Here is a 15,225-nt window from a genome sequence, read left to right on the forward strand (position 1 = left end):
TTGCAAAAGGACCCAATTTAATTTTTCCATACCGAGAAAATTAAGGTTATATCTTCAAATGAATAAAGAGGATTCAATTAACCTCCGTACAGCTGCTCTGACTTACAGTGTCTGAGGATCTGACCCATACTCAAGTCTGTAATGATTCGATGTCTGTGTCATAATTACTACATTAAAAGATGCATTTCTTTTCAATTCTATTCATATCTGGTTTAGAACAACAGACACTGGACTGTCTCATTGATGGTTCATGGTAGGGATGATAGCCATACCAGCTAAATATGCCTGTAAAACTGCATGTTCTTTATAGCGCTGCTTTTGAAATTCATAATAGAGCTCTCAAGAAATGTCCATGAGAAAATGAAACTGTTTTTAGGTGTAATAGGCTGCACGTATTATGTACTGTTTTGCTTGTCTATTATGAATTATTACCCATAAACATAAGTGGGAAATTGTTACAAAATATAGCCCTGAGCAAAAGTTTACACTGAGAAGACAAGACTTCTTTACAAATTCAGATCATACGCTTTATCCTTAAAATATAGGAAAAAAATGGGTCAGAAATGAAAACCACAACAGAGCACTGTGTATTTCAATGATAGACGTACTGCATCCCAAGTTATAATAGAAGGTTTTAGTATTTTAGGTAAAATAACTTGTGAGGGATTGGATGGAATTTAAATGTGAATGGTAAAAATGTTTAAAATCACTGACAATATTTAAAGATTGCATTTAGACATTTGGGGTTTTTTACTTTCTAATTATTTGGGACATTTTCATTTGTCTTGGACTTTGGTTTGTGTTCTGCTTTATGTTTTTCTTTGTATTTTGATAATTGTGCTTTGTAACGTTCTTTGACACATTTAAAAATACCAACAGGGAACTTTGAGCACCTGGAAATGTGGAGTAATTCAGAGCCTGGGCACTCTGCACCTTTACCCTTCAGAGTCATTTTGCTGCACGTTTCCTTCTCCTTGTTAGAGATCAGATGCTGTATGTCACACTTTTCCATGAAAAAAAAAGATAGTTGAGGATCCTCAGTTATTGCAAATCCTTTTTTTCTAACAATTTTGTCATACTTTGCAGTACTGCAAACCAAAAGACTGGCAGAGTTTATAGTTTCCTTTGTGGTTGTTGCAGTTTCAGAGTGCTGGACGCAGACCCTGCACGCTGCTTGAGCTCTTCAACTTGAATGATGAAACAGTAGCAGTTTCACCTGTGAAAATTTCTTTTTAATGTTCTCTGATTCTTTTCAGTGCCAAGTCCAAATACGTTAATGAATTCCTTAAAAGTACAAAACTTGCTTTTGGACACTGGTTAATATCAATAATTTGTTGGTTTTTTTTTGTTTTGTTTTGTTTTACTAAACAACAATGAAAATAGTAAGTAAGTCATACTAAGAATAAGACTATGAATAACAATGTCTTAATATTTTTTTAAAAGCAGTTAAAATCAGTAAACATTTCATCTGTGGATCTTGTGGAATGATAGGAGGTTCAAAGTCTGGATAGATTGAACTTCAAATTGTTTGCTCTTAATGGCAACTGATTAGCTTAATTAATAGAGGAGATAATGTTTTGTTTTACTTTATTTGAATGCTTAGACTGCTGCAATTGTTTATCTTTTGTTTTCATATTTTCATGTAGAAGCAAATTAACATTAAGAAGAAAGGATCTCATCTACTCCTTCCCATGAAGACTTGCACAGCCCAAGTAGTGAAGGGCTTTGGGGGAGAAAGAGAGAAGTTGTTGCATTGTTGTTCTTGGCCGCATTGCCAGTCAAACTGGGATATAGCTGAAAAAATTCCTGGGTAGTGTCAGCTAGGCATAATATCCCCTGTAATCTTTCTGAACAGTATGCTGCTTCAGACTGCCCTGTCCTTTATAGAAGTAGTAGCTGCATCTCACTTGTAAATGAGGTGGTTCCTGCAGGGTTCTGTAGACACATTTTTGGGTTCCTATTGTGCACATATGTAAGGATCATATTGTGTAAACCTTAGTTCAAAATAAAGAAATATTGTACACAACGCTGCCTTGTAAAAGCAAGTCCTTTGTATGGACTCTAAAAGAAAATCAGAATCCCTGTCTGTCCTCCTAAATTTGCTGCTGAGCCCCTTGAAACAATGTCACAAGTAGAAATATCAGCTAGGGTGTATCATTATTCTCATATAGTGGAAAAGAAGGTGCTGTGTTGTATGATACAGGGCAGTGCCTGAGAATAAGCATCAATGGCTAAAGCCTGTGAGCAGGTTGTAGCTAGAAAGCCCAGCCTTGCAGAGCTGGACCTGGGTTCCTGGTGATACAAAGCCTCAGACAAGAGGCAGGTGGTGTTCCCTGTTGTGTGGAACCTGCATCTTTTCCTTAACCTTTTCTGCAAGGCTAACAACATATTTAAGCAGTCCTTATGCCTGCTTTGTCTGCAAGGGTTAGGATTACTTCTGGCTCTAGAGCAGTTGTGCAGGGTGGAAAAAAGCCACTCATCCCTTACTGCTATTCTTGAATATTTCTTCAGGGAAAAAACAGTGTCAAAGGCCCATTCTTGGCTTTGCATATTTTGCTTTTCTTTCTTTCTTTTTTTAATTCCTCCACCAGAGGTGAAACTTTATGTGAAGATGGTGTGCAGTTACGTCAATAACTGTACTAGAACTTTGTGTATGCATTAGTAGTGACTGGAACACTTACGCAGGAAAGGCAATCCACACCATCACTCCACAATGCAAGTTTTTCAAAAAGAATGGAGGTTTAACTTCATTTCTATGAACCAGATGAAAATAATTTTTCAAGTATATATCCTCCCTAGGATACTCTAATAGTTTACAGGATGCCCAGAGCTACTGTAGGTGTAAAACATAATTTCTGGTTATAAGATCTCTGCATCACCAAAATGCCGATTTCACCCCTGAATAGGCTACTTGCTGAATAACCTGAAGAAATAAATGGTGAAAATAGTAGTTCTTATGTATTCAGATTACCCCCTTCAAAGATTTTCCTCAGATTTTTAATACCCTGAAAGTCCCAGTTCTGAGGCAGTATGCAGTTCAAACTTCATTTTTGGTTCTTAGAGTGAAGTCATTTAAATAAACAAATAAAAGTGGCACGTCATGCGTACATACATGCCAAAGTACACCATGTGCCAGTTAGAATTAATTTTCATGAGTCCTCACATATATGAATTTAGAATAACAAGAGTGCAGATACATATGTTTGTCCCAGAATCTCTGATGACACTTGTTGTACTTTAAATCTGTACAAATAACATCCCTGCATGGTTCTGACCTGTGTTTATTTTTAGTATTTCATGAATCACTTTCTTTAGCTGTTTTTCACTTAATGAAAGGCACATAAATCTTATTGTTAAATAACACTAGGATATTTAGTAGTAAAAATAAAATCCTTTTTTTTTTTTTCTTTTTTTTTTTTTTTTTGTAATAGCCATATGGGTGTGTTTACCCTTTGGAGAAATTCAGATTTGATATTTTCGTTATGTCTTGTTTTCCTCCTGGTAATTATGTTGGCACTTTGCTGATCCCTAGTTGTGCATAATTACAATGAAAGGTGACACTTTGATTGTCTTCAGTTGGAGAAACAAGTAATTTTATATTCACCAAGCTGTCAGGTAACACTACCTCACAGTACTAAGAGCTTCTGGCAATGTGGTTTGGCACCTATGTTTAAGTGCTTTGATGCTTGTGTAACCTCTATGGAATCAGAACTATTTTCCCTGCTAGAAGTGTTTTTAGGCTTGCAGCATCAGGTTTTTGATTAAAAAGACTATCCGTAAGTGAGCTGCAGAGGCACTGTTTCATGTTACGTGGAGGTACTAATTGGGTGGTTTAGTGCAACTGGCTGCAGGTGAGCCCTTTTTGCTCTCTACTGAGGTGCTCTATCTGACTTAGAAATGAGAATCAAAAATATGGAGAGGAGGGAGGAGAATAAGGAAGGAAGGGAGAGAAACTGACTTAAGATAAAATATCTCTGCTCTGAAATAGGTGGTGCAGAGAAATGGCTCATGACCTCTGTTTTTACACCTGTAGGATTGAAAATAAACTTTTAAACTCATTAAATGGAATCTTATATTTATAGCAACCATTGTTTTTAAATTTTATTGTTAATGATTGCTTTTATTTATATTGTATATTCTGTTGCTTGCTGTCTGAAAAAACAAATCCTAATAAGTTGGATAAGTTCTTGGCAAGCTCACTCTTGTTCCCATAGTTATTGGTGAAGATAGCTGGAAGTCAGTACTGCCTTTTTTCCTTTTTCTTTTTCCAACAGTAAGAAATTGGATATCCAGAGGCACATGGTGTAGTCATAGGACTTTAAAGGCAGTCATCACTGAGAAGCTGATACCAACCAATTAAAAAGAAGTGGTTACGTGATGTAACATTATCAGGAGAAACAATTCATGAGTCAAAGCATTCCAGGGCATATGAGCTCCAGTCCAAAGAACAGTCTCAAGATGTTTAAATAAAGTGACAGCAATATTGTCAGCTAAATATAAACTATAGAAAATATTAACTACAGTGACTGAAGATGAGCACATCCCAGGTGCTAAATGACTATTCTTTCACTGCCCTTTACTGCATTCAGAGTGAGTTCACCTTAGGCATTTTCAGTGAAATTTCCTGGTAGTGAATAAAGGGAATAGAACATTTAACCTACTAGAAAGGTAAGTTGTATTTTTGGCATTTTATGAATCCAGCTAACCAGTTTGGATTTTCATTGAAAAGTCACCACGGGCTGAGAGGCTGTTTTGCTGCATTCATTTTAATGTTTTTGACAACTAGATAAATAGGCAGGAACTCATGCCCTGACCATCATAGTTTACTGTGACTGCATGGCTGAGAAGGTCATTATAATGGCAGAACGTAAGAGAAAGGCTTTCCAAAAAAGTTCCAAGGAGCTGTTTAGCCCTCACATTGCTTGATTAGAGATTAAAAGAAATACCATAACGATTATTGCAAACCCTCTGAGCTTTGAGGGAGTCTGAATCTTAAGTCAAACTTTGTGATCTGGATTCATATCTGCTAGCAGAAGTGTGATTTGTCTGTATTGGAAAAACAAATGCAAGAAAATCTGAGTGTGTATCTTGGAAGCAGTGGGTGTATTGCTTAGCTTGATGCTTATTCCAGCTAGAGCTTTGGATGCTCAGTTAGCATTATAGCTGTCATTTCTTGAATCACATTTGCTTTCACCCTCCCCCCCCCCTTTTTATTTCAAAGGTGATTTTTGCAACTACCATAAACTCTCTAATCTTACAGAGCTGCTTACGATCCATATGTATCTAATTCTTGTAATGTTCCTGCAAAACAAAGCCAAGGAAGAGCTTGAAGGAGTTGAACTGATTGGCCTAAGGCCTTGTTGTGAGTAAAAGCCAAAGCCAGGAACAAAAACTGGGTGATTCTCTCCCATCGCTGCCTTGTCAGTTTATACAGGTCTTGCGCACACAGATTTGTGTTGGGGTGTGGGGCCTCAGAAGAGTGGAATCTCTTACTAAGTGTTCATTTGTGTTACTAAGGCTCCTTAAAAACAGATATGACAGTTCATAATTTTAGGAAATAACTGTTTATTCTATAATGGCAGACAGATTAAGGCATTAGATTTACAATAAATTACATTACTGAGTTCTGCCTACATAACATTGTTTTATGGGGAGGAGCTGTAAACTATTTTGGTTATTGACAAAGCATTTTCATTTTTCTTGAAGGCTATCTGAACACTACTGTAACTGTTATCTTTATATAGCAAAAATAAAGACCAGTTTTCCTGAATGTTTAAACCATGTTAAACTGATTTCCAGCTAGAAATAAGTAAGTTGTTCCGGTAAATTCTGTGCTGCTGTGTCAGTGTACCCTGTTCTGCATCAGGCCTGTACTGGCATAGGCAAACTCACACTGCAAAATAGATTGCATAAAGGATGCTCTTGAGTTTCAGAAGGGGCTTGAGGATCCATGAAAGACACAGAGCCACCAAGTTATGATGTGTGCCACAGGTATGAAAGAGGAGGATACTGTGGGCAGTGTGAGCAAAAAAGATTGTACAGTGCCATTAATTTATCCCGAAGTGGAGTGCTGATTTGTAAGTGACAGTCCTGTGAGTCATGCTTAATATTGTGGGAGGAGTATACATATTTGTTGCTCTTTTAGAAGGTGAGGAGGGATAAAATGATGTGGCTGAGTTTTAGTTTTCATGAACACCAGGTTAACATAAAAGTTTAGAAGGAATATTTAAATGATTATGAGTGCTGCTGAAAATGGTGTCTTTTAATTTGTTTAGTTCTGGAGTCACCAGAGCACTTAGACATGTGCTTAACTTTTTGAAACTGAAAAGTCCAATCTGAAATTAGTGGACTGCTTGCATACTTACAGTTAATCATGTACTTAAGTACTTTAATCTGGCACTTTGGGGAAAAGGATTGAGACTGTTCATAAAAGCTCTGTAAGCGAATATATTTGTAATCTAATCTGATTCCAATCTACTGTTGGAGCTGTACACCTGGTTTATGTCTATACTGTAGTCACTAAAGAGGATGAATTAGTCCATCTGAGTACCACACTACTGTAGTTGGAGTGCTATCAGAAATGAACTTGTTTAAAATTTGTTTGGATAGCTCAGCATTACAAAGCAATCATTTATATGCCTGCAGTGTAGACATGCCTTTAGGTTTATGAATGCTTTGTTAGGGTGGAGCAGAACAGAAGCTAGAGTCTCCAGCCAACTACAAGTCTCCTTTGTCATATATCTCATTTTTATTTCTTAGTTTATATGTTTTTAAAATAGTGTCAGGGCTATCACATTGTTGTTATCTGTGTTAATACTTTGTGTCTTGATGCTGAAATGTCTGTCAGCTACATCTCCAGGTCTAGCCTGGAGTAATTTCCACCATAACTTTTAATTCGAGCAGTCATCAGGGTGGAAGATTTTAGGCTTTGGAAGCCTTTAATTTCATATAATTGTTTTGAAAAAGAAGATGGACATCATCTGAAGAATTTGAGACTGTAGAAGAATGTTAGACAAGAAAAAAAACCAACCCCCCGCAGTATTATTATTTGTATTTAGAAGGGTATAACACAGACTGTCTGTAGGAAAAAAAGAAAACTTTTCTTGAGAATCTGACTGGCAGTCTTCATTACAGCAGAGAGAATTTCTTCTCTGGATTAAAATAAAAAATTGTGGCATATATATAGCACATGGAACTGTTTGGGACTGTCATTTTATGTAGGTAAAAAACCCTTAGCAGTTCAATTTTAGCTTTACTACCTTGGTATCAAGACTGACTGAAATTGGGGTTCAATTCCTCAGCTTTACTGAGGTTTTGATAAATGATCCCACCCTTTTTCTGTCTTCAATTCAAAATGAGATAGAATTTATTCTAGGTCTGGAAAATCCAAATCAAGGTTTATTTAATTTTTGAAGTTGAGTAAGTGATAGGACTTCAGCTAGTTAGGGCTCTTTTCAATTTTTTTTTTCATTTCCATTAGGTGTATTTTCCACCTTTAGTGATTGCTGTGTTCAGCTAATCTGTCAATTTAACCAAAGCAACAATTTCACAATGTAGTTTTCTTTCTGATTGTGTGCTGTGTAATCAATATACTGATATAATGTGAGTGTAATTTCCTCTCTTATTTTATCTCCACTGCACAGTATTATAAATAAACAGCTAAAAAAGAAAAAAGAAAGAAAAGCACCAAACAAATCTGTTGCATCTTCTTTTAAGATTGTACCACTGTAGACACTTGTTCTAGTAAAGTAGAATTGGACCCACTTGATTGCATTTAAATTTTTCATGCTTCAGCAGTTTGTCTGGGAGCACAGTAAAGAAAACCCCCCGAGCGAGGATAGTTTAGAATAATAGAACTTGATTTTGTGTATTATAGCGGCACCATTTGCGCTGCTGTAGTTAGGGTTGTGTCAGCACTTCCATTATAAACCCCTGTTTGCAGGGGTTATAACTAGGGAGATATTTTTTATCAGAAACTTTTTTTAAAATCCTTTGAGTGAATTTAATTGATAATAGAAAAAAATATAATGGAAATTAGGAAATTTCTGATACTTTTTACAAGCCTTATTTATCATGAATATTGACTATACGTCCCCTCGCCCCCCTGCCCCTAGGGATTTAGCAAATGCATTTTAAAGATTTTAAATGTAAAATTGGGAAGTTATTATAGCTTAAAATTTGACTGCTATTCATACTCATAGTTTAACATTAAAGCATTTTAACACTACAACCTGTTCTATTGTTTAATGTTATCATAAACATAAACTACTCAAACAGGGCAGATTCTTCTCCCTTTGAATTTGATGAGACACTGGAGTTATTTGCCAGTCTCTGCCTTTGGACTCGGTGGAGTTCTGTGTACAGAATTCTCCCATTTAAGTAAGCAAAACCAAACACGTAACAAGTGAAAAAACCCATCATGTAGTAACTGACTGGTTAACACCCAGTCCCGGAGTTTATATTTACTTTGTTTTTGCTAATTATAAACCCAGGCATAATCAATATTCGGTGCATAAACTGGCACCCTCAGACGACATGTACACACGAGGTATGTTGACTGAGTTAATGATTGTGCTGGGAAAAGAAGATGGGGGCCTTCATCTAGCAGGGTCCTACATCTCTGTCCCTTTTTACCACAGTGTTTAAAATCTAGCAACCAAAAACCTGAAAAGTACCATCAGGTGCTGACCTCTGACCATAATTAATGCACTAAACTTTGCTATTTTAGCAAAGGCTTGGGGGAAAATAGAAATGAAACACAGCCCTAAAACTTATGTCATGATGAGAGCAAGTGCCCTGGGACATCTGCCTGTGCTTGCTTTCTTTTCAGACTCCAGGACTATAGGTAGCTGAGTAAAGTACAGTATGAAAATGTGTTTGACTATAATGCAGCAGTGAAGGAAAGGCATAAGAGGAGCTAGAAAACATCTGAACCCTGCACTCAGTCTAACTTCTTAGTGTACAGAAAAAACTTGCTGGCATGGCTTGAGATTATTAGTGAATGTGATTTTGTCAATAAGACTTTTATTTTTAAGGTTAACAGAGACCCCTTTTCTCTATGTAATAAACTTAAAATTCAGAACATGAATAGAGATTTTTCTTTAAATACATTTAAAATATCATGAATAAGAGGAAAGTATATTAGTGTACATAGCAAAGAAAAAATGTTTCCTCTCTAGCGCATTATCAGTAGATAGCTTCACTGAATGGTCACTTGAGGAAATACCAAAAGCCTGTTTATGAAATAGAGGTGAAGCCTTTCTAGACTAATTATATTCAGCATGTAATTTCTAAACTTCAGTCTGAATTTTGATTTTCAATTAACATTCCCAATTTGAAGATAATTTTCTATTTAATGTAATTGCAGGAAATAATTTATTGGCTGATTAAGACTGAGGGCCCAGCCTTCCTTAAGAAAACAGTCCCTAACAAACCAGCCTTTAAAGCCAAGTCATAGCTTTGGACAGATTCAGCCTATTTTTGCAGCTGCAGAGTTGTGTTTAATTAGGATTGTGCACTATTATTCATTGGTGCAGTTTGTAGTTGAAATTGTTCTTAAGAGACATTTTTGTTTCTAGTTTTGTGTCATGATTAATTTATGGTGAAGGAACAGCCATAGCTATTGCTTTTCACAGAAGCTCTTTCAGTTTGAAAGAGGAATAAGATCTGTTGAGAAGGTGAAAGAAAGGAAAATCCTTTATTGTGACTTTCAGTTTTCATTACTGGTTTTCAGATTGCATAAAGTGTTGACTTATATTTTCATGTGAGTGATTATATTAACATGACTATTTTAATGAGAAAGGGAAAAGTAAACCTTTTATTTTATCTTGGCTCGTAGTAATTATGAACCAGAACCTTTTGAAGTATGCACAATAATGCTGGTTGCTGAACTCTTGACATATTTTCTTTAGCATCAACACGTATTCTTTAGTGTAGTAAGAATGCAATATATGGTTTAAATTCCTCAGTTCTGCTTATTGACAGCACTGATACTAGACTCCCACTTACACTTAGGCTTCCCTAAAGAAAACACAAACCTTTTTTTTTCCCTACAAGTATCGAGTTTAAGAGGCAGGATTATCTCTATTTACAGAATAGTTATTCTAAATAGGTATCAGTGTTTTAATATGTTTCAAAGCACTTCAAAGCTTGTAATACTTTCATATTGAACTGTACATAATTAGATTAGTTGATCTTATATTAATTTTTTTTCACTGTAGGATACTGAACTCCCTCATTAATTGTGAGAAATTTAGCATTAGCTGTTAAATCCTATGTGAAACACAGGCTGCTACATAAAAACTAATGTTTAAATTGGAATTAACTTAATTATTTTTCTTTGCACTTGATATTTCCTTCACTGTAATATTCATGAAAGCATGTGACAGATTTGTAAATTTAACTGTTAGTCTCAGATTTCCAGGCCCTTTAATCAGTATTTATTTGTCTGTAGAAACAGTACTAGCAAGTTAATGATTTGCTAATTTGAAAAATGCTCATGTGGTTTCCTATGTTAACTGATTTGTGCATTTTTAAAGAAATGGTATGAAATCAATTATTGTTAAAAAGCAATTAAGGTGGAGATCTTATTCCTTAGTTTCTCAGCAATTTCAGTGTCAAGGATATTCTAAAATTACTAAAACCTAGGAAAATAGCTAATATATTTTAGCTGTCTTCTTTCAGGTTTATTAATGATTGTTTTAACAGTTGCAGTTAATCTTATTAGAAATTTTAAGAAAGTGTTTTCAGATTTTGAGTGGAAGTCAGTTATATTTTCACCTAAGTGCAGAAACTGTGGTGAAAGCTGTGTTTGCATATGAGATGGTAGTAAGAGGCCATTATTAGAAAAAGACATTTAACATAAATCAATGCATTTATTCATCACACTTTTAAGTCATTTAAAGTAATTTGTTCAGCTATATCCTGTACTCAATGTCTAATATGAAATGAAACATAATTATTTTAGATTTTTAGTTCAAGCTGTAAAAGATTACTCAGATATTATCCATCCATTCAATAATCTATTCCATTTTAGAACACTTTTCATATGAATGTCTCAAAACACTTTCCAAAAGGTCAAACTGGGTAAAATTTTAAACAGGTTAAGAGCAGATACAACTTTTAAAAAAAGCAAAAGGACTTATATAGCAGATTTTGAAATAGATTTAAAAATGTGTAGAAACATCTTCTGCTTGCAAGGAATGCCGTTAAGAAAGCATGATGGACACTTTTCTCTAAAAGTTTGCTTGTAACCTTCAGATTGCTCATGGGAGTAAGAGTTTAAAGATTTGAACTCTTACATAAAATCAACATGAAAATACCAATAAAGTACATTTACATTACATCTTCTTATGGCTGGAGAAAATCATATTGTTTGACAAATGTAAATGGATAGAATGGCATCATATAACTTAACCCTGAACTTGACTTGGCATCAGTGAGTACATTATCTTAGTTTTTTTTTGATCCAGATCCCCAAACCCATAGTTTTGGAAGTCTTATTGTTGACTGCATATGATTCATTTTTTAACTGTTGTAGGCAAGCGTGGTGTGTTTACAGGACTGTTTTGACTGTTTTGAACTTTTTTTGTTGTTTTTTTTTTCAACACCAATGTTTTCATTTCGTCTGCTTTTCTTGTTTTGTAGAAGAATGTCTTCCAAGCAGGCTACCTCTCCCTTTGCATGTGCAGCTGATGGAGAGGAAACAATGACCCCGGACTTAGCATCATGTGACAAGGAAGAGGGAAACAATGATCAGCATGCGACCTCTCATCTGCCTCTACATAATGTAATGCACAACAAACCTCACTCTGAGGAGCTACCAACTCTGGTCACGACCATTCAACAAGATCCTGAATGGGATGGAGTAATCTCAGCCCAGCACAGAATGGTGAGTTTTGCAGTTCTCACAGTGGCTTTCTAACCTAGTATTGTCAAAGACTGTTCACTTCCATTTTGAAATACATGTTCAGTACAATCCTTTATGGCTGTAAAGCTTTTTAAATGTTAAAGTGTCAGTGTTGGTAATAGATCAACATCAATATGGTGTAATTGTAAATTACAATTGTATAATCTTCTTAAGTATACAGGTCTATATGAATGAGGTCATTTGATGAGTTCACCTTTGGAAAGGAAATGCATCTATTCATCATGTTTTTGTTCATACCTTAATTTATGTCATAACCTTTTTAGCTCATATATTCAAGCATTAATTTCTGACAGGAGGATGTAGCTCACAACTGTCATCTGCAAAGTGTTGTGCTGAAGGAAGAAGCTTTAATGTATTTTTTTTACTTGTTTCGGAAATGGAACCAACCAACTCTAGAATATTATAGCTTCACACCACAACAAAGCAGCTGGAATTTTAGGTGACACAAACATCCTGCTTTATTTATAGGAAATTACAAGTTTTTCTGAAGGGGAAAAGTATTTATGAGTAACTATGTCATGCTCTGCTGCTCTAGATCACCAGTTTGTATATAGGTGATGTTAGCAATGATCAGAATTATCATCTGTGTTCTCTTCAGTAGCCTAAATTATTTTACAGTTGTAATTCTGTCTCACCATCCCAAAACTTAAATAAATGGACAGACTGAATGAAGACTGAATGGGCATGACATCTCAGTCAATTTATTTTCCTTGCATGTGTTCCTCAAACAGAATTAAGGTACGTGGAGCAGCCAGGTGTTCTATAAATTTAGAACATCATAATTCCAGAGTCTCCATAAAATGACTTTCACAGATATTAAGTTCACACAGTTAGTTTAAAAAGAATACCCTGCGTTTCCATAAAATTTCTTCTGTATTTTTATTAAATGTCTATGAGCAGGTTTTTTTTGAGCAAGTCTTTATTTTTATTTTTCAGCATGTTTTTTTTTGACAACGCTAGGAATAATGAACTTATTTTAAATTTGGCTAGAAGTAATAATTCTAATTCGTTAATCAACGTAGATACTGGATTCTTCATACATATTGTGAAGCCTGGAATTAATTAAATAGTAGCACTACAATAATATCTATTTTCTTAAGATAGTGTTTTGTTTTTTTTTCTTTCTAAAATCCAATTGATTCAAAAGATCAAACCAAACCAGAAAGATGAAGGTGCTACCTAATCTGTAATGCACAATTTAAGCCAGTGCATAACTTTCTATCAGGCCTAAAATATTGCTAGGTGTTTGGGCAGCTGCCATGAAGAAGGCAAAATTTCAGCTGTAAAAATGGCTAGTAATTTGGCAAGGTAGGTTGTAAGTTGTACATATGATTGCTATGCAGAATTCTCAGATGGACACTCCTTTTGGATGGAGAGTCACTCTTCTGCGTAGATCATGTGGTAAGCACATCAGAATAATTTTTAATTCTATGTTATCAGGACGACAAATTGGATGCATACTAGAAAGGATTGATCAAGTTTGTTGATGGAAAAAATAAATCTGTGAATTCTTCAGCTACTTTCCTATTCATTCAGAGAGGCATGTGCACTCTGAGAATTTCAGTTTTAGGACATCAATAACATTGATAACATGACTCTGTGTCCTAGAAAGAAAGGAACTCGTAACTTCTAAGAGTCTGCCAAAGCATTTGGTTTTGGTACAGGCTGTTGCTTGGACGTGAGCATTAAGGCCACGGACATTAAGCCAAAATGATAGACCCTCTTGTAGTATGATCGGTTGTACTCACTTGTATTGCTCTGAAGTGGTTTTACATTTACTGCTACAGAGTGCAATCTCTATTTTCTTTCTTAATGCTCACTATCATGTCAACACTGGCTGTACCTCTGGACAGGCATTAATCAATACCCAGCTTATCGTATTTCAGAACAGGTGCATAAACTTTGCTTGAGTGACTTAGCACTCTGTTTTTTTCTCTCCTTTTTCCAGTAAATATTCACTCATATATGTAAATGAATGTCCTGAAAATCATTAGGAAACTCCACAGTTCCCTTGGATTAAATCTGGTGGTGGGTGTTTGTCATCCTTATTTAGGTAGCTCTCAGCTAAATCAAATAGATTTATTTATGTATTTATTTATTCCCCCCCCCCCCCTCCCCAGCTCTAAGATGGGTATAGTTTACAAGGCTTGGCTAGAAATGAAAACTGTAGTTCCAAAGCATACTGTTTGGTTGCACTCAAAAGAGGCTTAAAATGTGCTGAGCAAGGTCCCAATGTATTTACAGTTTAGGTACATTACATGACTAGTTAGATCACAACAGTGAAGTGGTGACAATTTTTTTTTTCTCCTTGAGGGACTGTCATTTAGGGTAACTTGTTTGATCATTTTTTTTCCCTTACTTATGTTCTTCGTGAGCAAACCTTTAAGCCGTTATTACATGAAGTTTCTCTGAAACACCTCAATCTCCAAGCAGGCATCAATATTACTAAGAAAGAATTCAGAGGCACCTACAATTTTCCTGATGAAGGCAATTTCATACGCCTTTAAGGGAGGATAGGAGTTTCTTTCCAGAAAGACAAACTCCAGAAGGTGGGTTGGGCAAATTTGAGATAGGTGCTGTGCTAGTGACTGCTTTTCTACTTAATAAAATCAAATTCCCAGAAGGTAAGCACTTTCTGACCTTTCCCAGATGAATCCTTTCAAAGCAGATTTGAAGAAGCACCTGCTCATACTATTTACACTGAAAGTAATGCTGTCATTAAAATGCATCAATAATGTGTATTGTCTGGTTATAAGATAGTAAATTGAAAAAATGCTGTGTCAACATATGGGGAGGAAAAAAATTCTCTTTTATGTGGTATCTAATTAAGGGTACAATCCTGCATCCTTTGTGCCCTTAAATCTACTAAGCAGTTCCCTGGAATTTGTGAGAGCCCACACTATGCATCGTAACATAGTGCAAGGGCTGTACAGATCTTAAGTGAAAAAAAAAATACTGTAAGAGGGCAATTAGACTGAAAAAAAAATTGAGATTTTTTCCTAACATTTATGGTATGCAGCACTTTCTGTAATGTAAGATACCTTGAAACTACATTGTGTATTATCATAAAAAAACCCACACTGGCTAAAAATGTTTTCAAACTTTCACTCCCTTTGATATCAGGCATTGCTTTCCACCGAATCCTTTGTGTATTCTGAATGTCTGGAAGCCAAAATATTTTGTTTTAACTCCCACTCTATAGTATTTCCCAGCTGTGTGCTTATATGGTGTAATAAAATGATTTAACAAATGGGAAATAGCAGCTGCATTTGGAAATTCCCTTTGTGCTGCCTTTT

The 15,225-nt window shown here is 35.5% G+C and overlaps 1 protein-coding gene across 18 annotated transcripts in view; it reads left to right on the forward strand.

Moving 5' to 3' along the window:
• The window catches only part of SOX6 (SRY-box transcription factor 6), a 371,657-nt gene that overhangs the window by 133,383 nt on the left and 223,049 nt on the right, over positions 1-15,225 (forward strand). For 16 of the 18 annotated variants that reach the window (XM_057418199.1, XM_057418198.1, XM_057418194.1 and 13 more), the window contains one exon: positions 11,647-11,890. In XM_057418199.1, the coding sequence (XP_057274182.1) occupies positions 11,651-11,890 (240 nt within the window). In that variant the 5' untranslated portion in view covers positions 11,647-11,650. Of the gene's footprint in view, positions 1-8,277; positions 8,380-11,646; positions 11,891-15,225 lie in introns of those variants that run through there. The other 2 variants (XM_057418210.1, XM_057418212.1) reach the window with 2 other exon arrangements.

The sequence above is a fragment of the Pezoporus wallicus genome, unplaced genomic scaffold, assembly GCF_028554395.1.
Source record: "Pezoporus wallicus isolate ANWC-B61680 ecotype Strahan unplaced genomic scaffold, APGP_CSIRO_Pwel_v1 contig_2025, whole genome shotgun sequence".
NCBI classification, from domain to species: domain Eukaryota; kingdom Metazoa; phylum Chordata; class Aves; order Psittaciformes; family Psittacidae; genus Pezoporus; species Pezoporus wallicus.